Source organism: Nyctereutes procyonoides, unplaced genomic scaffold (genome assembly GCF_905146905.1).
Source record: "Nyctereutes procyonoides isolate TBG_1078 unplaced genomic scaffold, NYPRO_anot_genome, whole genome shotgun sequence".
NCBI classification, from domain to species: Eukaryota; Metazoa; Chordata; class Mammalia; order Carnivora; family Canidae; genus Nyctereutes; species Nyctereutes procyonoides.
Window position 1 is genome coordinate 43,478,279 of NW_026575126.1, and position 26,663 is coordinate 43,504,941.

The 26,663-nt window shown below is 46.2% G+C and overlaps 1 protein-coding gene across 15 annotated transcripts in view; it reads left to right on the forward strand.

The window, feature by feature from the left end:
* RBFOX1 (RNA binding fox-1 homolog 1) overlaps positions 1-26,663 on the forward strand; it is a 1,051,909-nt gene that overhangs the window by 977,986 nt on the left and 47,260 nt on the right. For 8 of the 15 annotated variants that reach the window (XM_055340886.1, XM_055340888.1, XM_055340896.1 and 5 more), the window contains one exon: positions 17,006-17,138. In XM_055340886.1, the coding sequence (XP_055196861.1) occupies positions 17,006-17,138 (133 nt within the window). Of the gene's footprint in view, positions 1-17,005; positions 17,139-26,097; positions 26,138-26,663 lie in introns of all 15 variants that reach the window. The other 7 variants (XM_055340889.1, XM_055340897.1, XM_055340884.1 and 4 more) reach the window with 1 other exon arrangement.

Below are 26,663 nucleotides of genomic sequence, written 5' to 3' on the forward strand. Positions count from 1 at the left end.
TATTAGTATTTTTGTCTTAAATACATTAACATTTCATCAACTAAATTAATTAATTACATTAGCTACTTTGTAAATTTTGAAATAATGTTAATTAATTTAATAGTATTGTTTGGCTTTGAATCGCCCACAGCTGACCCCTTGACAGAGGGGTTTTGTGAAAGCTGGGGCAGGGCTGGTGGGCTTGCTCACGGCCTTCCCCATCCCGGGGCGGGTGGTCTGGAGGCCCCTGAAAGGCCCCTGCTCTATTATCCATGCATACAGTGCGTGTTTACTATCAAAAAACGACTCCAGGCAGAAATAGGGACTGAAGAAACATGTCACCTTTCTTCCAAATGAAAACATTACCTCTATTTTTTATTAGTTGAACCATCAAGAGGTAAATCCACAGTCCCATGAATGGCAAAGTCACTTTCTAATTTGGATTAGCAAAGCCAGCCCTCACTGATCCCTATTTCCACATGAAGTAGTGTTTCCCAAAGCAGGTGAATGTTATCCGCTTAATTCTATTTTCTTTACGATTTTATGAGATTTTAAATTACAAATAAACAGGTGCTCCCTATAATTAGAGAAGCATGCAAATAAACATGCACACACCTATGTGTAGAATGATGTGGTAATAACATTCCCCACTTTATCCAAAAACGTACACCTTTAAAGTAGCCCATATTGACTGCCTAGTATGTATCTTTCCACATTTTCTCCATAATAATGCAAAGAAGGACATACACACATGAAATGGGGGGTGTTAGTAGTTGGATTTTATACAGAGGGGAGTGTTACACATGCATATTATGTGCGCATTCCACATATTAATCATGTTTTGTTTCACTTAATAGCAGATTTGGGTTCCCTCCCATCAAGCCCTCTGGGTATTTCCATGCTGCCCTGTGGTGTGGATGATCCTTCAGCTGTTCTCTGTCCACACTCCTTCAAGTGCCTTCTTTTCCCAAAGCCGGCAGCAAATATCTTACATGTACCCCTGACGTGCCAGTGCCTCAAATCCCACATCTAGTTTCCCAAACATGGGATTGGTGGCTCCATCCTGACATCCTCGCCAGCACCTGTGTATTCTATTTTAAATTTGAAAATCAAATGGGTGACACATAGCCTCTCCGTCTGCCCTCCCCTGCATCTGCCTTCCTTCTAGTGAGGCGCATCACATTCAGTACTTTCATTGTCATGTGGACATTTCCTCTTGTGGATTTCCAGAATACATTTGCCCATTTCTCTTCGGGTTTTTCTGACTTTATTTTTAATTCACAGAGAGAGAGAGAGAGAGAGAGAGAGAGAGAGATTGCAAACATATTTCCTGTTTGGGATCTTTGATCTTGCTTACATTCCAGTGTATATTTTTAAATCCACAGGTAAATATATCCATCTTGTTGTCTCTTGTTACCAGCTTTAGATACAACTTTAGGTCACAAAATCCCTGCCAGGAGCAGGTATTGCTTAGCATTGTATTAGTTTTCTAGGTCTGCCATAAAAAAATACCATCAACTTAGACAACAGAAATTTATTTTCTCTCCATCTGGAGGCTGGAAGTCTGAGGTCAAGGTCCTAGCATGGCCAATTTTCATGAGGGCTCTCTTCCTGGCTTATAGATGTCACCTTCCCACCACGTCCTTACAGGGTAGAGAGAGTAAGTCATTGAGTGTCTGTTCTTTTAAGGACACTAATCACTTCATGAGGGCCCCACTTCATGAGGGCCCCATTTCATGACTTAGCTCAACCTAATTACCTCCCAGAGGTTTCATCCCTAAATATCAACACATTGGGAGTTAGGGTGTCAACATGTAATTTTGAGGGGGAGGATGGACACTCACTATTCAGTCCATAGTAAGTACCTTGACACAGAGGTACCAGTTTTATTTGTCAACATGCAGAAAGACACTTTCCAGCAGAAATGTCGGGATGGTCCCATGTGCTTATCAATACTCACAAGTGTATTTTCACACAGTGTTTCACACCTGGAAGCCACAGATGAACTTTAGATCCATATGAGATCAAGTCCTAACGTAAGAGGAAGAGGACTGCTAATTCCCCCCGAAATTTTCAGTCCTGACCACGGGAAGGGAGGGGGGTGGGAATCTGCTATCACAGGCTCCGGATGCTAAATGTTATCAAAATGCAAAATCACTTCCTCGTTTATTCACTTTTATGAAACTCAAGGGCAAGCAGTGGTGGCATGGTTTTAATTGATGTATTGATTGCAGATTTTATGGAAGTAATTGTGTGGAATTCATAAAACAATGATTTAAGTGGCAGAAACACACATAAATCAGGCCTGCAGTGTTCTACTTTTAGGTAATTGATAGAACTTCCATTGGTTTCTGTAATTAAACTAACAGCCTAAATTAATTTATGGCTTCCTCTTCCTTCTGCCCAACATAGAAAAATGTCAGTAGACTGAGTTCAGCTAACGAACAGGTCTCTGTGTCACCGACACACTGGTGTAGAGACCCGTGTCTTCTTCCTTCCTTTCCAATATCTCAGAGCCCCATGGGGCTCTGAAAAGACCTCTTCTAATACTTTCTGGAGGAATCGCTTAAAAGAAGGATAATAAGAGCCGGGATGAGGGTGAGGCAGGAGAGGGACTCACCTCAGATGAAGTCTAAAGAGGTGCCAAAAAAAAAAAAAAAAACCCAGTAGTCAAGATAAATAATATTCTAATGTGATATTTTTAAAAATCTAAAGTAATGGAAAAAATCAACATGAAATATCAAAATTTCCATTAAGGGATCCCTGGGTGGCACAGCGGTTTGGCGCTTGCCTTTGGCCCAGGGCGCGATCCTGGAGACCCGGGATCGGGTCCCACGTCGGGCTCCCGGTGCATGGAGCCTGCTTCTCCCTCTGCCTGTGTCTCTGCCTCTCTCTCTCTCTCTGTGTGTGACTATCATAAATAAATAAAAAAAATTAAAAAAAAATTTCCATTAAGACAGGATGAGTATTACTAATTTTTTGTTTCTACCTTAGGGTCCAATATACTCAGCATAGCAGTTCTATGCTTAAAGTTTGAGAGTCTTTTCATAATAATAATTTTAATTAAAAAAAACTACAATATGATTTATTCTGATTACTGGGGGACTTTGGGGGCCACCCCCCCTTAAATTTTGCACCCAAGGGGAGTGCCTAACTGGCCTGACCCTCGTTCAGTCCTGAATGAAGGGCTGAAATCAAGAAAAGTAAATAAGAGTAACAATACTAATACAAACTCATAGTTATTGAGCTCTTACTATCTGTGAGGCTGTCCTCTAAGCCTTTCACATGAACTTTCTCCTTTAATCCTCCCAAGGAAACAACGAAATATGGTTATGCCCCTTGTTCCTTGAGAAAATTCAGGATTAGAAGGATGAAGAAATTTGTCCGAGGTGACCCAGCCAGATCAACTTGGAACCCAGCCTAACTCAATCCCGATCTCAGTGGTCACCAGTCTCCACGTTTATACGCAGGCAGGTGGAAGCGGCCACATGCTCTGCTCCTGGAAGTGTCCAGGCAGGGAGTGGTCAAGCACGGCTTCTGGGCAGCCATCCAGCTTCTGTATCCAGGCCAGCATTGCGCTTTCTCCATCCCATCCGTGGATTGCCGGAGAGGCCGTTCTTGTCTGATCTGTGTGGCCAGGGGTTGGAAGAATTAGTCTTTAGAAGGCCAGTTAGAAAGTATTTCCAGCCTTACAGGCCATATGGCCCTGCTTGGGAAATACTCAACTCTGCCCATAGCTTGTAAGTGGCCACGGACAGTAGGGAAATGAACAGGTGTGACTCTGCTTCCCATCACACTTTGTTGACAAAAAGAGTCTTCAGGCCACATGTGGCCCGAGGGCCCGAGTTTACTGACCCCTTTTGTTAGGCTAACATTCTTATTTGAAAGGGCCAGACTCTGGACAGCTGGCTACCTGCGGGAGGAGATAAAAAGGAACCTTCTTTTCTTTCTTTCTAAGATTGTATTTACTTATGAGAAAGACACAGAGAGAGGCAGAGACATAAGCAGGCTTCCTGCGGGGAGCCCCATGCGGGACTGGATCCCAGGGCCCCAGGATCACCACCTGAGCCGAAGGCAGACACTCAACCACTGAGCCACCCAGGCGTCCTAGGAACTTTCATAGGCCTTTTGCACTTTGTGCGATTTTTATCACCTTTCAAAACTAATAACGGGAGGTAGGCACTCTTGGAACTCACCAAAGTAAGAGATGTACATGAGTTCAGTCTAAATCGGATGGACTGGCTTAGTTTTGCTTTCAGAACAAACAACAAACAAATGTAGAGTTGGAAGCATCGTGTTGGGGCTGTTGGCTTTCTCCAAGACCTGCCCCAGTTTTCCTGGGATACATGGTGAGACCCCATATGTACTCTGGATGCCTCGACCTGTGTCTGGGCTTCTTCTGGCTCCTCCCACATCTCCCCATACTGCTGGTCTAAAAGGTGCTCCAAGGTGGAGCCTTCTAATCAGGCATCAGTGCCTTGTTCCTTCTATGTCTGTGACTCAGTATGGTGACAACATACCTGTGTTCTCCGTGTCATCATCTTTGAAGTAATTCCTTCTATTATTTATTCATCTTATCAGTTCTTTCATGGCAGAGGGGGAGCAGGGGGAGGATTCAAATGCATTACTTCATTTAAATCATGTTTGTCAAGCTGTTTCTATATGCCGGGTACACTTCCAATGCACTATAAATGCTTCTTGAGCAAGGGGTCCTTCTTAAAAAAAAATAATAATAATTAAATTCAGTTTAATTAAGCAAGGTGTCCTTAAGCTAGCCTCTATAGTGTTGCATTCTTGTGAGCAAGACGTAACAGACAGACACATAATTCTAATGTCTCAGAATTGCAAACGAATTACAGGGATATTTGGGAGCCATAGCCAACAGGAGGCTTACCCACTGTTAACACGGCATTTTTAATGCCCCTCGGTCGGTCAGCTAAATATTGCCATCCTTGCCATCCTCTCACACTCTAGATTTTCCTCATTTTCCCTCATTTTATTCTCACTTTTTTAAGATTTTATTTATGTATTTATGAGAGACGTAGAGAGAGAGAGAGAGGAGAGAGGCAGAGACACAGGCAAAGGGAGAAGCAGGCTTCGTGTGGGGAGCCTGATGCAGGACTCCATCCCAGAACCCTGGATCATGCCCTGAGCCGAAGGCAGGTGCTAAACCACTGAGCCACCCAGGCGTCCCCCTCTTTTACTCATTGAACCCGTGTACGGGGAGATCTTGAGACACCTAGTATATCATGCTCTTCCTGTCACCTCGGTCAGAGCACACACCCATTTTTATGCCCAGGGATTGTCCAGAGCTGGACACAGCTGTGCAGCTACCACCACCACTCCCCCAACCCCTGTGTCATTCTTTCTCTATTACTGAAGCACTGTCTCTTTGCCTGGCTCCCCCAGCCCCACGTTCCCATGGCTTGACACAGCACTCTGATTTTTGGACAGGTGGTTTTTAAGAGGTTTTTACTGACGCCTACATTAATTTACCTATCTCACCTGGACACCGGCTCAGTTGCATTTTTCAATCCATGCCCCACCATCGCCTCAACTGGTTTAGCGCCTCCATCCACAGCTGTGGTTACTTTGGCCAACTCATAATCATAGACCACTTTATTGTGACTGTTTTGACCTCCTTAAAAAAAAAAATCAGGGGTAAAGAAGCCACTAGTTGAGCAGCTTCAGTTGTTTATAGGGTAGAATCTGCAAAGAAGCAGCCACATTTCAGGCGACTGCTGTCTAGTTCTCCTGGCGCTTTGGTTATTAATCTCAATGCAGAATGGTGGCTTTCGTCTTTTGCAGATGGGGGTCTCACTTCTGCAAAAGGCTGCCAATTGCAAAAACTACCATCCCGTGGTGTGCCCCCAAACATCTTATTTGTCTTGATACTTCTTTCACAGAAATACATATGACGGATAAGGAGTCACTAGAGGATGGTTTGCTTTGTGTCAGACAGATATTAAAACAATAAACTACGTTGCCCTGGGATTCCAGTGCACACACAGCCAGAGAACAAGGCCGAGACGAGATGTTTCTGAAAGGCAGAGAGGCAGTTGTTCTGGGGAAATTCCCTGGAAACCCCAAGTCCTAGGGATAGCATTGATAGAAAGTACTTTTTAATGCTCACGTTTTTGTAAGAAGACCAACAAGCTGCCTGGTGCATGCCTACCTTCCACTGGCCCCTGGCAAAGGTGAGCAAGAAACCCTCCAATGGGTTGAGGAGCTTAATTTGTTTGAACACTGATCTGTACTTCATTTGCTTTCTCAAAACAATAATGAGATTTAAAATGGGGGGGAGCCCCCACCCATTGTGAGTTCAGACTGAACATGAAGTTTTCAGGGGCCAAAAATAAGATCCTGTTTGGGTCCAGGGATATAAAGGGAGCAGCTTGATGCATTGGGGCAGGCATGTGCGTTCCTGGGGGGATCTGGTTTTGTGAACTGGGCCAAGTCCTTTAAGTCTGCATGGCTGGGAACGAACAGCTTAGAAGGGGGAGGATAGAGCATCCAGTGACGTGTAGTCCAAGCTCTGGAGTGGGGGTTCTTGGTGCTTCCTGCATAGAAATTTGTCCAACCACAGAAGTAACCCCCTCCTCCCCTTGCCTTATTTCTTTTCAAAAGCAAATCACCCCGTGTGGGGCAAAGAATCACAAAAAGAAGCTGAGCTTGACCTTCCTTCTGGGAGAAGATCCTGGCATAGTTCATTCAAGCACGATAATTTAAATGCTTGCTTTGCTTCAAAAACACCACTTTCTTAAATTGTGTTTTCATTTATGTAAAAGTAGTGTCATGCCAAAAGCTATTTTATTGCTACTGGAGAATTTGGGAGGGGGGGTGTTAACAAAATGCAGTTTTTAGGACCAAATAACACACCACATGTTTTCAATCTGTCTCCTTGGGTTTTGTTTGCATGCAGTGTAGACTCTTGATGCCTAATTGCTTTTTATGTAAAAACAAACATACCAGAACCACTTCTGTGGGCACACCTGCCGAAGGATGTATATCATGCCCACCTGTAGTCATTGCTACTGGAGTCTAAGAAGCATTTCCCAAAGGTTCATTTTTGCTGGCAAACCCCAGTTCCCTGTATTGGTTTTACAAAATTCTTCTTGGGCAACAGTGTATTTAGTGACAAGACCTGGATTCAGGCAGAGATAGGTCTACACCATCACAATACACTAGCAGCTTGACCTTGGCCAAGTCTAATTGCCATGAGCATACTCGTGAATACCTACCCACTTGTGAGAATCCTTGTGTGAAGAGCCATTCAGATTGCTCGAGGCACCGTAGCTCCTCAGACAGATGGCTACGCGTTCCCTTTCTCTCATAAGCTATCTCTCCGGGACATTTTAAAAGTTCACTGAAGAAGCTGGTCTGGACGTTTTATATCACTCCATTGACGGGACAACCTATTTCCAAATGGTTCTCCTTTAGTCTGCTATAGATGAGAGTTTAGGGAAGTTTCCAGCACAGATATCAGGCAGGTGATCCATAGGTCCAGATGACACCTGTCCTCAGGGTTGGCATGGGGCATGATTCAGAGGATTGGGAGTTAGCCTTCCAAATGTGGAAGCTGACTCTCAAAATCAGATGGCCCCAACACCGACCAGCTATACCCACAGCAGAGGCTGGAAGTGAAGTGAAGGAGGCTCGTGTACCCATCCTGTGAGCCACCGTCAGCCCCCTCTGAGGGATTCACATGCAGGAGCCACGGCGGCCTCAGACAACCATGGGAAATCCATCCCAGCATATGAAGCTAATTTATCTCACTCACCTTGTTTCCTACCTGGAGGGGCAACTCACCGGGCTTCCAGTTTCGGCCAACCCGTTAGCCGGATCGCGAATGATTTCACAATTGAAACTTCGCTGGGTACGTGCACTTGATAAAGTAATTAACTTATAGAAGTTATTCACCTTCCCCCCACCCCCCATGGCTACCTGATAAAAACCAAATCGACACGGGCACAGGTTTTGTCAAATGGATCGATTATGGCAAATCGCTTCATCCAAATTAAAAGAGGTCTCAGCATCTCGAGGCCCTGTCTCCAGTGTCCCTTCAAATGACAGCACCTTTGCAAGTGCCTCCCGTGAGCCCGCTAAATTAAACCCTCCAAGACTGAGATTCAGTCTCGTTGTGCTGAGTGCAATGTTACGGAAGCCCTGCCCGGGGTGGGTATTGTCAATAATAGTAGACGGATCGCAGATGTGTCCTCCACACAGTAAGTGCATCTCTGCGCATTTGACGGCCATGGCCCTCACCACGCATGTCTCTTGGATTAATCAGACCATTTGTAGCCCGGGAGAAAAGAGACAACAGCTAGCTTCGGGAGGTAAGCGGGAATAATGTGGCAATTAGTTAAAAATCAAGGCTGCTGTCCTCATTCAAAGACCTAAAGATGAAAGAATATTCGCGTCTCTGGGTTTTGTTGCTGCTTTTGCATTTGTTTTTTTAAGTTAGGAAACCTTTCTGCTTTGGGAACAGCAGACTCACTGCTCAGAGTAAATCATCCCTGTGTGTTCATTGCATTTGGTTTTCTTTATTTTTTTTTTTTTATTCCTGGGTGACTCATCCATTTCCTTTCCAAGGAAGAGACCGATTCTAACCGAGTTATGAGTGAAGTGATGTTTGATAACAATATAAATAAATTGATTATATACAGAAAAAGGGGTAACATCCCAAATATTAGGAATGTTTTCTATGCAGATCTCTCAAATCCTGGAGAAAATTTCTCGTTGAAGTCACTTATAAGGAGCTCATTATTTTGATAGTAATTAGGTTTGTGTATAGAACACCATGCTTGTGTACCCCAGGTCCCCACTGCTGGGGGAGTCCACTTCCCCAATATTTTTGGATTGTGTGCAGCTCCCCCTGGCTCCCATCCAGATGTGGAGATAAGCCCCAGTGGAGAAGGAAAACAGCTTGCTTTGGACTCTTATCGGGAACATAAATCAGTAGTGATCTCTGTGGCCTGCATCCAATTAGTAGAAAAGGAGCAAAGCCCTTCCAGGTGTCTTGAAATCTCAGAACATAAATATAGAACAGAAGAAATGGCACCTGCCCTCCCGCCTGCTTCTACCCCCTGCCCCCAAACAAGGAGCCTATTGAGGTCTCAGGGAGGCTTGTCAACAGATTCCCCTGCAAATTAAGAATTTAATTTGGGACTTCTTGATTGTGGTACGGATATAAGGAGAGGATGGAGCAGCTTGCATGGCTACAGGAGGCCCTCGGAGGGCAGTGAGAGCTGAGAGCCTCTAAGGCACATGGAGAGATTGGATTTAGGAGTTTTCGCCCAGAGCCGGCATGGGATGCCTTGGTCCCGGTTGAGCTGGGTGCTGGCTGGGTGCAGAGCATTGGGTGAGTTTCTGGGCTGCTGTGCATCTTCCTTCCCCTCCTCCCCCACAAAGTGAAGGTAACAATAATACCTGGCTCGTATGGTTTCGTGAGGATTTATAGTTAACCTTTGGGTCTGGCGGTCACCAGTAAGTAGTAGCTGATTTGTCACACAGTTGGATCTCCTCTCTCTGATAACAGAGAATGGGAGGTTGGCCTTTTGGCAGCTCTTCTCAAGTGAAGCTGGGTGTCTCATCACCCAGGTCCTCACTAAACAAGACTGTCTCCTGGTCTAAGCGCCGTTCATCGGCAGCGTGGTGGCAACTCTTACAGGTTCAAGGACTGCCCCCCCCCCCCATTTTCCCTCTGTAGCCGGACAACTGTGACATTCTGACGTCATCTGATGTATTAAACATTTCAGGGGCACCGGGTGGCTCAGTGGTTGAGCATCTGTCTCCCTTTGGCTCAGGTCGTGATCCCTTTGGGGTCCTGGGATCGAGTCTCACATTGGGCTCCCCGGAGGGAGCCTGCTTCTCCCTCTGCCAGTGTCTCTGCCTCTTTCTCTGTGTGTCTCATGAATAAATAAGTAAAATCATCGAGGTCAATAAATCCAGCTCGGGCAGTCCAGCCAGTACGGTGTCACCGTCTTCCCCCCGCCCCTTCAAATGATGTGCTTCTCCCTCCAAGTTCTTGCCGAGTCCTTCGCCACATCCCAATCAGACCTAGAACGGCCAAGAAACTTCTGGCTAATTTGGATTTGACTGAAACTTTTGTACCACGACGCTGTGTAGAGAGATTCAATTATGGTGCGCAATGTTTTGTGAGTAACTACCACCCATAAAAAGTTAATTAATCAGGGCTGTGTCAATTTCCTCGTGCCATGTCAATTTGCTGCCAGGTAATTAATCACTAATCACCCACCAAGCAGCAGGCTGGGGGGACAATCCACAAGCCATTTATTGTCTTCTCCTAAATAAATGGCACACGCAGCCAGGAAGAAACACATCTTGCCTTTCATAATATTTTTATCGACACTTTTGCAAGTTGTAATAGACTGCAGCAACAAGCAGCTGCAGTTCAATGGGATATGAATATTAAGGAAACAAATGAGCGGAGATTTATAGGACATTGCGTTTCTGTTATGTCAGTTTTGAGATTAAACCCAGCAAATGAACGGTGAAAAATTACTCTTCCATGTGGGGAATGGTGATTAGACTTGTACATTAATTAGAAATTTTTGTTTTCCTATTCAATGCATCTCAAATGAGAATGTCCTATATGGAACTGTTTGTCCAAAATGTAGATTTATTCACTCCTAAACAGCAGTATTTAATACCAACATGCATTTTGAAATGAAACGAGAGTCAGTCTCAAATGTGTGTTTCAGGGGTAGATATATGAGAATACGAGAATCAGAGATTCCAACCAATTAAGTGGCTATTTTGGTCTTTTTGTAAATGACTGCATGGGTGGGTGGAACATCCCGTTTCTCGCCCGAAACCTTGAAATGGCTGAATTTTTTAACAAAATTGAAAGCCTTTCCGTTTTTGTTTTGACCTAGAACTAAATGTGCTCCATCGTATGAAATTTCCCGTTTAATGTCATTTAGAGATAGTGACCTAGTTGTGTATAAATTCTGTTATAAACCAATCTGACGTACGTAGGAGATTCATTTTGAAAAACTAAGTGAACGTTTTTGTCATTTGGAAAAAAATAATACCCCCCTCTTTTTTTAAACTATTCATTGTGATGTTTATCACACAACGCTCTGCCTCTGAAACTGAGCTGTAGCTGGCTGTGTATGCCATCTCGGTACGTTAACTATTATGCCCCTTCTTAATTTACGGTCCAGCACATGGAGCAGGAGTTCCCCCAAGGGGAACCCTGCAGAACCGTGAACCTGCTGCTGAAAGCACGTCTGCACCCCCAGAATTGTGTGAGGAACTATTTCCGACCACAAATTACCCACAGGATGATTCAACCTCAAATTAGCATGGGCATCCCCGTGTTTTCCACCAGCCAAAAGATGGGCAAAGGTGGCATCGTGGTACAAAGAGAGAAGAGGGGGACAAAGAGAAGCCCTCTCCTCCATTCTGATGGAACACCTTTTCCGGGGCATCTGGCAACCTCATGCAAATTCAAACCAGCACACAAATGCAAAGAATAATTGCCCATTACTGCGGCTGTATATTTTTATGGCTTTGATGCAGAATCTGCCCCCCTGTTGGCTTTTGCATCTGCTACTCTTCCATCTTTCCCAAAGCTCTAAAACTTTAATATGCACTTTATAACCCTCAAGTATTTTCCACTGGTTTTGTGTTTCTTCTTTTGGGATTTCCGGGCTGGTGAGATGATCTCATTTGTGTTTATTTCGAAGGTAAGCACCATATTCATAAAAGAGACAGAGGGGGAGAACACACGTTTGTCACTGTAAATACACTGAGTGCAGAGCTCAGACAGAGAAGGTGGGAGGTGGGGGCTGTGCCTTTGATGGGAGACAGGCAGTAAGCAGTTGACACTTTGGTAAATGGCCCATTTGGCTGGTTGATACACCCACACATCTTTCGTTTAAAAATGTTGATTTGCCTTGATACTTGAGCACATCACAGCATGCCTCTTGTTACATCCCTAAAGTTTCCATTTCATTGAGTTCCATGGTATACAACTCCTCATGCCCAAGAACCGAGCGGGTTATTCTACTAACACTCCCCCCAAAATATGCTATGGGTATAAATCTAGCTGAAGGCCAGGAGTGGGTAGGCAGGGAATGTTGATGTGTCAACAAGATGCGCAATTGGTATTTGCTCCAAAAGCTCTTGCCCTGTTTTCTTTGAGAGAAACTCATTTTTAGCTTATGAGCTAAATCCAATTTTCGTTGCAGTGATACCAGATTTTTCACTTTGATTCATGCTGGATAAGGTTTAAGAGGGAACCTTTCCAGTATAATGAACCTATGTTGTTGTTGTTGATCTTTTTTTTTCTCCCTTCTTCCCTTGTCTCCTTCATGCCAACGACTAAGGATTTATACTGTATCCTCAAAGCAACCTGAATACTTTGCATTGTTCCCCAATGATGGTCTCTTTACATATTTATTAACTGGGAGTTCAGCTTAAAAAAAAAATCAAACTTCAGCACTAGGGGTTTAGAAATGCCTATAATTTGGTGTCTTTTCTTTCTAACACTGTTCTTTCATTAACAAAGAGGCTTTTACAAACATGGGACATGGTGACAGGTTTATGACTTTTATTAACATTGATTTACTCCGTTCCAGAAAGAGAGAGGATGTTGTGAGTTTCCATTTGGCATTTTTTTGCATTAGATTTATTAAACATTTATTGCCCACTTACTGGATCCAAACTCCTGAACTAGGGCATTGATAGACAATGTGATAACATTGACTCAACAACAGAAAGGTGTCATATCCCAAACTAAGCCCCTAATTGAGATGTCTTCTTTCTATGTGGTTCAAGGATAAAGCCATTCCAGTCTTGTTTAATCTGTATCTGAATCATCTGTCTCGGTAATTGCTTCAAATATGCATTTAACCGTGTCCCGGCACCAACAGGCCAATGCGCATGGTAGGCAAATCAGTTCCCTCCATCCTAAGAGTCTAAAGGAAGCTTAACCAACAGTTGTTAGGTGTTAGTTTGGTTTGGTTTTAGCCGTGGAATTGGCCATTTGTCTTAATGGTGAGCGAAGAGAGCCACTCAGAATCCTAAACCTCCTCTGGTGAAAATGAGGAGAAACCTAGAAAGCTCAGCTATAGAATGGAGGAGTTAGGGATTCTAAAGAGTGTTATATCCCATTGTTCCTTGTTGCACACATGTATTGCACTCAGAGACTGAGATTTGCTGGATTGCCAGAGAGCATGGTCTGGGGCTGTGTGACAGAAGGAACCTGACCCCACAGGCCCTTCCAGACATATCAGTGCCTAGGGCAGGTGGTGGGTGGGGTGGAGTTTGAGTCCTGCTTTTCCCCAGGACAAGAACCCGGCTGCCATATCCTGACAGTGCAGCCACTGTGAATGGAACGTGAATTTCCATGAACTCAGGGTTTTGCAGTCATTCCAAGTACAATACTTTTGCCCAAGTCCTCTCCCTTCTTATCAGAATCACACATATCCCGAGTGTGGTTGCCATTCCGGGGCCAATGCAGCACCTGTAAGTATGACTGTAGAAGTGACTTTCATAGGGATCATGACTGAGATCCAACTGTGCTGTTGGCCTACTGCGTATGTGCAAATCCCGAGCAGAGTGTTTTGTAGAGAGGGCAATGTTCTGGGAGATGGAAGGTGAGGAGGCAGTAGGGCTGCTGTCCTAGAAGGAGGGAGACTAACCTTGGTTAGTCTAAAGGGTATCCAGGCACCTGCTATGTGCTGAGCGCTCTTCTGAATCAACAGGCAGAGGGGTCTCTGCCCTCAGTGAGTTGACCTTCTAGCAATAGCCAGAGTCCTTCTCTTTGGTTTCTGTCTTCCAAGGTCCCTGATTGCTAGCACCCCCGGAGAGCTTTGTGGCAGCTCTCTTCCAAAAGAGATTAAAACATAAAAAAAGTAGGGAGGGAGGGTGGAAGGAAGGAAAAGAGGACCAGAATAAGAAAGAAGAAAATGTTCATTAATCATGATGACTACCTGGAGGCTTCATAAGGGGACCCCTTGGCAGCCCGAGACTGGTAGCAAAAAAGAAATAGCTGAGCAAACCACCCATCCGGGGGACACCCATGCTTCCTGCACAAAGCCTCTGGTCCAGAGCAGGAACTGAAGAACCTCCTTATTTTGCCTGAGGGCACTTGGCCTCCCAGAAAAGCGAGGTTGATGTGTTGTCCTCCTTGTGTTCCCTTAACAAAATAAGAACCCCTCTCGGAGGAACCCCAAAGGCCTTGCCCTGAGACCTGTAGCTGCCTTCCCCTGCCTCGGGAGGGACCTCTTCACCCCCCCGCCCCACCGGCCCTGCAGCCAAGGGGCACGACCGCAGTCCCAGCTCTACACTTCCAGCAGCTTGTGTTGTCTCCACTCTGCTGCCGAGCTTCTGTTTCATGTTGTATCTCAACATCTAAATCCTCCAAGAATTATTGTAAAACCTGCTTGTCGCTGAGAGGGATCTGGTCTCGCTCACTCTGCTCTGGAGCCGGCGATAATGAATGGGTCAGCATAATTACCGTGTCTCCTCACACAGGCAGCCAGCTGTTCTGCCAGATTGTGAATTTTTCATTTTCTTTATTTCAAAATCCAGGGCGTTCCTATGAAAACTCAATATTTGAACTGTGGCGAGATAGAGTTGGGAGTCAAAGCCACGCTCCCTCATTTCCTCGCCAGTCCTGAAGCAAACATCGCCTATCTCGTTACTTCTGGGCCTTTATGGTGTTAGGACTTAGTGGCTTTCCCCATGAGGGTTGACACCTCCCTGCAATGTCAAGCACATGTGTTGAAACACAAGCCCAGGGGCAGGGGGGTGCGTAGGGGCCGGCAAGCTGAGGGTTAAGTACAGCTGTGTGATTGGACTTTAACAACAGTATTTAAAAAAAAAAAAAGGTTTAAAAATAAACTGTATGGTCTTTTCAGACATCAATGGGAAGATAAAATCATTCTGACTCGGTTCTACAATCCCAGCATTTTACCCTCCGTTGTGAGAGAAAGATGTAGAAACCATGAGGACACAGGGATCATTCCTGATGATAGCCAGTCAGTCTACACTTTGGGTCCAGGGGTTCCACTGCAGTCTATGTGGGTCTAGGAGGTATATGGAATTGGGGATGGCTTTGGTGGGAGACCCCCCACCCCCTTGCCTCCCCATCCCTTGCCACCCCCCAAGCAGCTAGGATTTGGTGTGTCTGAGGGCCCCATGGCTAATGGACAGATGGAATGGAGATCCTGCTCCTGAATGTGGTGGTAGGAAGGAGAGAGGCCGTCCCCCCCCCCCACACATACCCTTAGCAATTTGGATGTAAGCTGGAGGCAACTTCATTACAGCCTGAAACACAACATCCTATGAGAGGTGAGGTGCTCCCCGAAATGGAGCTCCTGGAGAGTGGAGATTACCTCCCCTTGGGGTAGGATGTTCTGAGCCTCTGTGCTCATGTCACGCCTGAAGAAACTGTCCCTCCCAGCCCTGCCTGTCTTTTCAAACACTGCATGAGCTCCCAAGGGAGTGGGGGTGCTGTGCAGGGGAGGAAACCCTTGCCACCCTGCTTCCTTTTTCCCATGTCTCCCTCCCTCTGGAAAGCTCCTGTTGGGTCAGGGTCAAGGAAGGGTGGTTGGCCAGTCTGTCCATCACTTGGCCGCCCACAGCCTCTAACTCCGCTCTCTTGTGTACATATTGAAGCCCCCCTTACATTCATCTGGGTGTCCAATATCTAGAACCTACTGTTAATGAAATCAGAGGGCTTCTACTGACTTGGGGAGGCAGAAGCAAAGACGGATGGGCTGGGGGACGCCTGGAGGCACCTGCTGGATGATAGGGAGAAGGTAACACATGGACTGAGCCTCTTCCCAAAACCGATACCTGCAAGAGGCTGGCTGTTCTGGGCCTTTAAAACAGATCTCCTGCCACAGTGGATCCCCCAGTGTGATTTCCCAGAAAAGCGTGTCCTCCCGGGGATGTGGTATGGGCGCCCAGCCTGCGGTTGGGTGGATGGCAGGCCCGGAGCTGGCATGGCGAGAGTCAGGCAAGTAAAAAGGGCAGAAGTGGTTTCCCGAAGGCTTTCTGGGCCCCAGGGTGTCAGGACCTGCAGACCCCCAGGAGGAGGTCCATCCCAGGCAGAGGCAAGAGAATGAATTATCAGGGGTCTCTGGCATCAGGCTTCCTTTCCCTCTCGACTCCTCAGCGAGCCATCCTACTCCGAGAATTCTCCTCCAAGGAGGAAAACTCAGCCCCACACCCTCTTCCTAGGAGTTGAGTTCCCAGACGCGTCTGTAATCACGGTTGTCGTCTGCATCTTAAAAGCTGTTAAATGGTTTGGGGGCTGACGGGACACCATCGGTAACCATTTGTTTCTTTGCACACTTGCCATGCATGCACGTGCCTGTGGAAACACTGTGTTGCCATTAAAAAATTTTAACAAGCCACATATGTACTTAAAGGAGAATGTGGGAAATAAATAAAAACAGGACGGGGAAAGCAATCAACAGACAACACCCAGTTCAGCCCCAGAGAGAACTAGGAACACCCCAAAACGTGTGCATGTGTATACACAGGCATATACGTGCACGTATGACCGTGCATGCGTACAGTCCCACAGACGCCTGCACTCATACACACCATATAAACACGGCCATGCATGGTCCCGTACACGTGCACACGCATGTGGGCATCCTACATGTACATCGTGTGCCCAGACGCCTAGAAATATCCATTGTGCACAACATGCAGATGTGTGTATAGAGGTAGATGCGGACGACACCCCGCCTGTACTTCTCGCCATCTACCCTCGTAGAGTTTTGGCTTCGTGCAGTGCTCACAGCTCGTCCTGTGACTAAGGGTTCTTTGTGCGTCTCTGTCATTTGCCATATGTCTGGGGCACAGGGACCGCCGCCTTGATGTGCGCCTCTGTCTGTCGGGGCCCCTGGCCTCCTGCCTGTCTCCAGCCCAGGGCAGGTGTCCACCGCGGCCTGCAGGGGAAGGGTCCTGGGGGGCGGGCCGCCCCCAGCGACAGGTGTGCTCCTGAAAGCCTTTGTGTCTCTCTCCCCCCCCGCAGTGCCCGGCTTCCCGTATCCAGCTGCCACCGCCGCGGCCGCCTACCGAGGGGCCCACCTGCGAGGCCGCGGCCGCACCGTGTACAACACCTTCCGGGCCGCGGCGCCCCCACCCCCGATCCCGGCCTACGGCGGGTAAGTGGGGTGGCCTCCCCGTCCCCGGGCCGGGCCTCCCACACTGGCCCCCCTCCTGTTTGCGAGCGCATGCTGGTCTTGACTGCCCCACCAGAACCGCCCCAGCATGCAGCCCGGCGCGCCTGCAGTGGAGCACCTTGCAAAGAGTATTGAAAAATGAGTGTAATTTGTCCTGTCATGGTTGGTGCCTTTAAGCATTCTACATGTCACATGTTGTTATGTAAATTCTCTCTGAGACTGAATGCTGGAGAACAGAGAAATGGCTACAGCCAAAGATGTATTTCTGATGATTGCAAACATCTGGTTATTAAGGAGGTTGGATCACATTTGCCCCTTGAATCCGTCCGTGGAGGGACATTGAGTCCCCAAACATCAAGTTCACTGTGGCGGGGTGGGGGTGTCTGGTTCCCCTCCCCAAAGACACCTTGCCCGGCAAGGCTTATGAACCCTTGCCTGAGAAGAGAAAATTAGGCGCAGAAGCAAACGCAAACATTGGCAAGTCCAGAGAAATTGGAAGTAAGGCTCATTTCAGTTGGGTTTTCCAAAATGGGCATTTGCCTTCCTTTGCCCACTGCAAGGAAATGCAGGTTGATGTGTCTCCTGTTGGTGGTTTGGTATCTGTGTGCGTGGACTCTGGAATCGCCAAGTGAGGATCAAGGGGTGGCGAGGAATGCTGAGGAACGGTGGTCCTGGTGTGGTGGGCTGCAACTCCAAAATGCTGTCCTTTCTTTCTTCCTGTTAAGGGATCCTCCTGGAACATTCCAGCAGCCCTGGAGTCAGGGAGAAAGAGATGTCTCCTGTGGTACTCAGGGGATGTTTGGACTGTCTGGAGATGTTTCGGGTTGTTGCAGCAAGAGCAAGAAGGTGCAATGGCATCTAGTGGGTGAAGGCCAAGGACACTGCTCAACATCCCCAGTGCACAGGATGCCCCCCCCCCAATGGAAAGAGTTATCAGACCCCAAATGTCAATAGTGCTACGCAGAAAAACTCTGCTAATGCCCAGGACAGTTTGGCACAAGGCTTTCCTGGCCAATGACTGGCTTTTCTGGTCTGTAGAAAGAACATGGCTGTATTCCCGGCTGTATGAAAAGGGTTAATGCATTTTTTAATAGCTCTGTTGCTTATAAATCTTTTAGAAAACTTGAATTAGCCTAGATCATCTCTCTATTATACTGATGACAAAGGGAACCACTCTTTTTTCATTATTTATTCATATCTCACCCATTGCAGAGGAGAGCATTTGAAGTGTTTCAAACACAAATGCAATGAGACAAAGTTAAGAATATAAATAAATTAAACTAGATGGAATCATCAGGAAGAGAAAACAAAGAGAGATCGGTCCACGCCCATGGTTTCTTGTGTTGTCATTAGATGCAGGTCACTTCTGAGTTTCATAGCGGACAAAACAACAGTAAAAATTTCTTTCTCATGGAAAGATGGTGATGATAACAGACCAAGGATGAAATTGCCCCGAATTCTCCCCACCCTCCAAAAACATGCATCTGCACCCCCTAAGCCTTATGTATCTGGCCACGTGATATAAGGAAGCATCCACCGTGTTAATCATTATTTCCAACCCCACGGTGTTGAGCCCGTCTCATCATGGACCCAGAAATGCAGAAGTAAAGACGTGTTATTCCCAAGGTCACACAGTCAGTTGTTATGAAGGAAAGAAACCCACCAAGTTACCCTGTAGGCTCACGTAATTACTAAAGCAAGATTCATAAGCCATAAATACAAAATTGCATGTTTATACCACATTAGCTGGTCGGAAAATTATTATCTTATCTTAGTAGACGGTAATTGTAGCTTTTTGGTATATGTACCCTCCGTATCTCACTAGTATACTGAACAGGAAAGAAATAAAGTAAAATTATATGGCTTATCCTCCCATGAACGATTTATAAAAATCTCAAAATAACACACCTGCCATAAAATTGAAATTCGCTCACTTACAATGAGCTCACTCTTTGCTGGGAATAACCACACATAACTAATTAACGCCACATTCACCAGGAAGAGACACGGGCATCTCCAAATGGTGAAGCAACGTGTTGGCGACTGCTTCAGATGTTAATTAATTTAAGTATTCCAGCAATATTCCTAATCATTTCAGTTATAATGGTACACCGTGCCTCTTTGCTAGTAATATTCTCAGTGGAATCCTGAAAACCCCCCTTAGTAGTAAGATGAAATTCTCAACACAGGAAGAGGGTGGTGATGGAGCAGAAGGGCTAGGGGTGCACCCTAGGGGTGCGTGTGTCCATGTCTGTAAGTTCTATAAGAGCCAAGTGCTGGTTGAAAACAGGAAATTCAGCTAGGCTGTGTTGCTGTGTTACAAACTCCCTGGAGTACACTAGCACCAAATGAAAAAAACCCAGCATCTTAAATGAAGGTTTCCCTTTGCTTCTGCTTGTTGGCTTAGGCTGCGGAGAGTGCAGGGAGGCAGCTCATGTTGGAAAGAATAGCAGAGGACAGGACAGAGCAGATGTGGGCTGGAGTGGTGAGAGCCCTGGGCTTGAGTAGAAGCAAACAGCAAAGGTATTGGAAACCTACTTCTGTTCCCAAGAAGCGACATTATCAGGATTCAGGTGGTCCAGGTGATAGTGGTGGATATCCTGTAGCTGTTCCTCTCCAAAACTGTTCCTTTGGTGGCGGAGATTTCTAGATTCAACTCATGTCTTTACTCCAGTACAGTTCAGCCTAGCATCCCAATTCCATGCACTGTGTCTTGCACCTTCAGAGGAGATTCTTCCCATTAGGAATAGGGGGCACCATGTATGCTAATAATTTCAATAACTGTGATTAGCGATAAGCGTGTCCTGTGAGCACCAAGGGAGGCCCCTTAGCTCAGCTTGGGTTTTTAGAGAAGGCTTCCAGAAAAAGGAGAAATGTAGGATGCACTTAAGTCCAGGCACTTCCTAAAGTTCCACGTTGAAATCCCATTCCACCATTCTCCCTCACACCCAGTGATCTCCATCTTTACTAAGGTTATCACCTAGCAAGCTGCATTTATTATGGTTTTCCATTTGTCACCAGTTGAAGATATAGCTCACTGGCAACCTAAATCTCTGATCTTCATAGAAGTATGCAATATATACTCTGTTACTGAAATTCCAACCAAAAATGTATCATTTACCCTATTTCCATGTATGGTTTCCATATTGTTTTCCCACAGAACCTCCATGGCTACTTCCATGGAGACTCAGGTGACCCTTGGAGGTACCCAAGATCAAGATAGTCATGCAGGAGGATTCACCAACCATGCCTTCCCTATTCTTCTATTTCCCTTTATTGATTTGGTTTTCTCCTCCACTTTCTGGTATTTTCTGAAGTTCTTCCCAGCAAGTGAAGAACACAGGTTCTAGAGAGGCCCTATTCTCTTCTTTCTCACATCGCTAAAAAGAAACCTCCTGAGACATTAATACGTGGTCATTTGCCATAGGGGGATCGTGGGAATGAATGGGAAACCTAGACTGAGCCAGCCAACTCACTGTTGATTGTCAATATTAACGGAGTGAGTATGGGCAATGAGTTAGAAACCTAGTGTCTGACCCCCTTTCCTTGGAGGCACCTGCATACAGGTCACAGACTTCCATTCCCCACAAGCCACAGAGCTGGATTTGGATAAAGGCACTTCAATCATTTATGGAATATATAGATCATAAATAAAATATTAGCTAGTGAATGGTTTCATAGACAGCCGAATGGATCAATCCTCGCATTTGATCTTGGACTCAGTTTTGCTAGAGAAGGCTCAATGTCCAGTCTGTCTTTCTATGACTCACATTTGGGAGAAATTGCCTTTTGGACAATTACCATCCAATGGATCTTGCAGACTGATGACCCATGGATGGAGAGGGCAGGTAGATGCCTTGAAGATGTACCCACCAGACTCAGTACAACATCAGATACTAAAATGATGGTTCATTTAGTACCTGAACCCCAACTGAACCCCAACACCCAAAGTAACCCTGTGAGACTGGCCTCACCAAATCCTTGCTCTTAATTAGTTCCTTAACTATTAAGCACCCATAGATCCTTAGGAATGCTTTCAGGCTAGGTCCTAGAAAGGCCTCTGACACAGCCTCTAGGAGGATGTGCATGCACCTTTCTGTCCATCAATCAACTATGCTTTCTGGTATTAATATCTAAATATCTTAATCCCCAGACCGTATTGTCTGTTGTTTAGGACCTTTCTCATTTGATAGGAACACCAGGAACTAAAGTTATCACCCATTATCAGAATATTTTCCAGAATTCTCTCTAGCTTGTTGTTTGTGTCTTTGTTTTGGGTGTGAATTCTTGTTCAAATCTCCAGCCAGTGGTAAAGTGTAACTTCTGTTACATAAAAAAAGAAAAAAGCTTCTAAATTGAATGCATCTATAGACAAACACCGTAAGTCAGTGGTTTTTAAATTTTAGGGGGAGAGGGGAGTGGTATGTGACAATGGCCTTTAATAATCTAATTAAAAATGTCTTCCCAAGGAAAATGTTGGTGTACACGAACATATATTCATATACAACAGATGCAGTAATATACAAATGCCAGGGAGTTTATGAACCCTTATCTATTGAAAAACAGCTAGATTTAAACACATTAAAACTTTAATTTATTTTCCACTTGGAAGGGGCAGTAAGGAAGAGCAGTTTTAAATAACCTCTCCTTCAGGAATGCATTTGTGGTGGCGATATATTACACAAACAGATTATATAGTTTGGGCATCCTATACTTTCTTTTCTTTTCTTTTCTTTTTTTTTAAGTAAACTAATTTGCTATAGTGCATTCAACCAAATATTTAACGACTGTTATTACCTTCCTTCCTAAGAAAATGAGATGTGCATTTGCATTATGTTCTTGCAAAGGCATTTGCAGGCCCAAAGTGATTGGCAAGCAATACAATTACCTTTGCATGGCTAGACAGTCCGCCTTTGCATTAAAATTGGACTGCACCTGTTCCATGCATGACGGCAACTCCCTTCGCTTGGACGCGGCCGTGCTTAATTTATCTATAGATCCATAGTAGCCATCGACTCCTGCCCTCCTTTCCCTACAAATCTGATATTTTAAGTGCACCTGTTTTGTGGGGCTTTAAAAGGTGTTTGGACACATTCCTGGAAACCAGTGTGAGAGTTTGTGAGAGCTTTCCTATAACCAGCTCCTGTTTAGAATAGGACCCGGGAGACTGGTCAGTCTCCTAGGTCGGTGCTGTCACAAATGTGAACAAAGATAACATGTGCAGGGTGGTGTCCCATAGAACGAAGAGCCTATTCGTCCCTGAGCCACCAGCATCAGCATCACCTGGTCCTTGTTAGAAATTGGAATTCTTAGACCAGCCCCCCCTTCCCATCCAGACTTACGAAGTCAGAAGCTCTGGGCTGGGCACGGGGCCCAGCCATCTGTGTTATAACGAGCCCTCAGGTGACCCTGCATGCACGCTGAAATTTGACCACTGTCTGCTGCAGCAGTTCAATGCAGATGGTGAAGCCAAGGCTCCCTGTAGGTTCTTTCTATCTGAAGGGTGATGACACTATTCTCCAACCCACAGGGGCATTATGAGGGCGAGATTGGATAATGAGTGTGGGATGCTTAGACCAGGGACTGAACATGTAGGCCTCATTCTATGAATGTGAGGACCAGTATTGTCTGTGCCTTCTCCATCACCAATAGCTTAGGAGGAAAAACAGCATTTTGGTGAAAGTGGCAGCCCATCAACTGGCTTCATTTCATACCATGAACAAGGACAGCCCTATGGGTCTCTTGGTTTTAGAGAATTCATGAAAATAGATTACACCCTCTCCATCATTCCCTCCAAAATGTGTGGGTACAGCACTCGGTGAGAGGCACTCCCTGCATCCCGTGGTTTATAATAGTGGGAATTCTTAGTTTCCTTTCTCAGCCAAGCACCCCTCTCCTGCCGTCCGCTGGGCCTCTGAACCCTGCAGGCCCCTGAAGGAGCCTAGGACCTTCTAGACACTGGGGCTTGCATAGTCTGTTCCCTTTGCCTGGAATGCTTCCCCCCCCTCTCTACCTGGCTAAGGCTTTGAGATTTCTGAGGTGCCTGGACAGGTAGCCTCACCTCTTCTGCTAGCACCTCCTACCCACCCCCGACCCCCGTTGCCCTCTCGGAGCACCTGTTCCTCCTCAACTCCTATCCACACCACAGTTTTACACTTATGTGCATTTATGCACATGGCTTTGTGACCACACAGCCCTCTCCCTGCAAAGGTCCCTGATGGCAGGTTTAGTGATGGACGTTCTCGCCCTCTGTGCCCTAGTGTAGTTGTTGGAGGACTGTAAGCATTTCGGTAGCAGAGAAATAGTACTCAACATTCAGTTGCTTTGAGCTTCTCAAAATGAGGATGCTGGATCACATCTTCTCTTTGGTTCTCTGTCTCCAATGCGGGATGTCCAAGTCCCAAAGTAATTTGCCACGGCCAAGCATGGTACAGGGTTTACCCTGCTGAACAAAGGCAAACAAACGTCAGGGCCTGTTCTTTCCTCATTCCTGGGAGCTGTTGTTACAAATAGACTTGATATGGAGGCGTGCAGCTGGCCATGACGTCTAAGAACCACAGCTGGTGAAAGAAGAGGCCACTTTTCCAACCAGAGCCTCAGCTCAGCCCTCCTGGTCCACATGGGCATGCGTGGGAACACCCCCAAAGTCCAGGTCAGGCTCGGCTCCTCAGTATTCACAGAAGAGCAGTCACAGATGGGATCCCCCGTCTAACAAATATGTGGATGGAGGCATGACTTCCCATGTTTAAATATATATTAATGTGTAGTTAAAATACTAATATTTGGTTCATACCCAGATCACTTTCTGTAACCACGATGTCCAGCACATTGCTCATGGCTTTGCACCCAGCACCTCACTGCATCCTCTTCAAGGTGGCCACTTCCTAGCCCCTCTCCCCATTTTGCAGATGAGTACGTGATGCTCAGATAGCTTAAGTGATGAGCCCCCGGCTCACAGCTGCTGGTTGGTGAGGCTGTGACCGGATGGCCACGCGGTTCCCGCCTCACTTGGCTCTTGAATGATGACCTGCTTCTGGAGGAGGATATTGGGAGAGTAGGCGTTCCCAGCCCAGGCACAGCAGCATGGAAGAGTGGGGCCGAAGCAGAGGCTGTTTTGTCACGGCTATAGGACTAAGCTCTGTGGTTTGGGACCCAGGCTAAATATTTGTCACTCTCCCCCCGTTTCCTCCGATCTGTTCCAAATCCTGTTGGCAGAGGCTGGCCCTGCCTTCTGACCCCCAACAGACACTATCTTTTAATGTTGCAAATGCTGGGAGCACAGCTAAGGGTGCTGCGCACCTCAGTGTCTTGGATTAGGGGTTTTACGCTGCTTGACGAGCCCTCTCGTGAACTGTGGCCCTCTTGGATCAAAATGAAAACAGCTGAAAGTGATTCCTCCCAACCTCCTTGGCATGTGAAATCCTGTCACATTTTTAAGGATAATGGTACTTGGGGTCTAGCCAGTCATGTCTGAAAAGCTCTGAGAAGCACTCCACCGGGTTCTCCAGCAAACCAGTGTCACAGCCGTGTGTGTGCGTGCGTGCGTGTGCGTGTGTTTCCAGTATCATCCTCTGGTCCCATACGCTTGGCTTACATGTGGGTCCGCTCTCCTCCCGAAGCCTGCTGGCTCCCTTTGGTAACCAGAGTCCTGTTTCTGTTAGAACCCCGCTCCATTCACTGGGGGGGCTCACTGGTCCTTTGCCAGAGTCCTAAATCATCTATGAACTCCATGGGGAGATCTCAGGGAAGGTTATCAATGACAACCACCATCCTGCAGAAAACCTGCACTTGGAAACACACGTTTTTATAGTCCAAACGTCCTGTGATCCTTCGAGAAGCCTGTGACCTGTACAGGCTACATGTGATCCTCATGAAACACATTGTAATGCTTAGGTATTGTGAGTTAGTTTCCCGTGGTTACATGGCTATAAGCTTCTCTTCCTGGCTGCTTCACTCAAGGTATACCAAGAAACTTCTGGAAAAGCCCAGGATATTTTCTGCTTCCTGTGAAGTCCCTTCTCTCTGGAATGACTATATGGATGGTGTCAATGGAGCCTCAGTCATAATGTGGGGCTTGCTTGGCCTGGATATACTTTATGAAAATTTACATGCAGGCACCTGTATGTACATACATGTGTACACAGGAGCACAAATGCATGCATAGATGTGCAAACACACACCACTACACACTGTATATGCCAGTCTGCACACACACGCAGTTGTACACCTGGGCAGGGCATACACGTGCACACACACACGTGTGCTGACATGCACATGGTACCACACCCACAATCCACCCACCTGCATGCACACAGAGCACCCACATATACAAACACGTGTGATCTTGCACACACACATGCTCACACACGTGTAATTAGAGATCTTTTCCTACACTTACCACGAAGGAGTGGCACCTGGAATTACCAAATTTAATACCACAGCGTGGAAGACCGTAGGGGAACAGTTCTGGAATCGTTTGGGTTGTCTGGCTCTCCTCAAGTCGTTCAGCTACACCGCGTCCTGAAAATGTGACAATCTGTCCCCTACCCTTTATCAATCCTGTATGTTAAGCAGATGATTATTTCCCCCCAAGTGGGGAGATCTGTGGTTGGGTTGAATGCAAACACTGACCCTCCTGTCTGTCCAGGCCACTTAAACCGACCTCCTTTTTGCATTTCTGCTCCCCCTCCTGAAAGCTGGGGAGGGGGGCCTGGTGCCCAGCACGCCACCACGTCCTGGGCCAACCTCGGGCCCCTGCCTAATTTTCTCGGGCTGACGGACAGCTGTTGTCTCCAACCTCCTTAACCAATGTGAAAACTATCCTCGGTTCCTGTGTTTTGGATCTTGTGACCAGACTAACTTCGCCATTGCAGGGGTTGGTGTGTCTGCATGGGGAAATGCACTAATATGGATGTTTTTCTTTGTGTGTGCACCCTTGCAGTGTTGTTTACCAGGATGGATTTTATGGTGCAGACATTTATGTAAGTATTCATTAACGTGCATGCCACCCCTGTTTCCTCCCAGAGTCATTCTGTTTACAAGTTTGCTACAAGTTTCCTCTTCCTGGTCTGTGAGCAAGAGTCCTGACAGCCATCGTGGCTGGTGTTGGGTGGCATTAACTCCAGAAGTTAACCTCAGAAGACATGCAAACGCGCCCTTAAAATGATGGCATTTGTCTCATGTCAAATTTAACACTCTCTAGCCCTATAAAAAAAAAAAAGCCTCTAAAGTTTTCAGTGTGGTTTCAGCATAATATTTAGGATAACAGCTGTAGTTACCAGCTGCAGAGGGTTAAAAGATATTTTCATGGCTGCTTTTCTTGATGTTTTCCGAAAAAGACATTAGTTCATGGTGATAGCTCTAGAAAGAACCCCTCCCGCTCCCTCTGGGTGATTTTAGCAGGAAACATTTCTAACAAAATAACTGCCAACTTGGCCACACAACCCTTTAGTCCTCCTTGTTCCTTCCATCTCCCCCCCCCCAACCATTACCTGACTTAGAATTGTT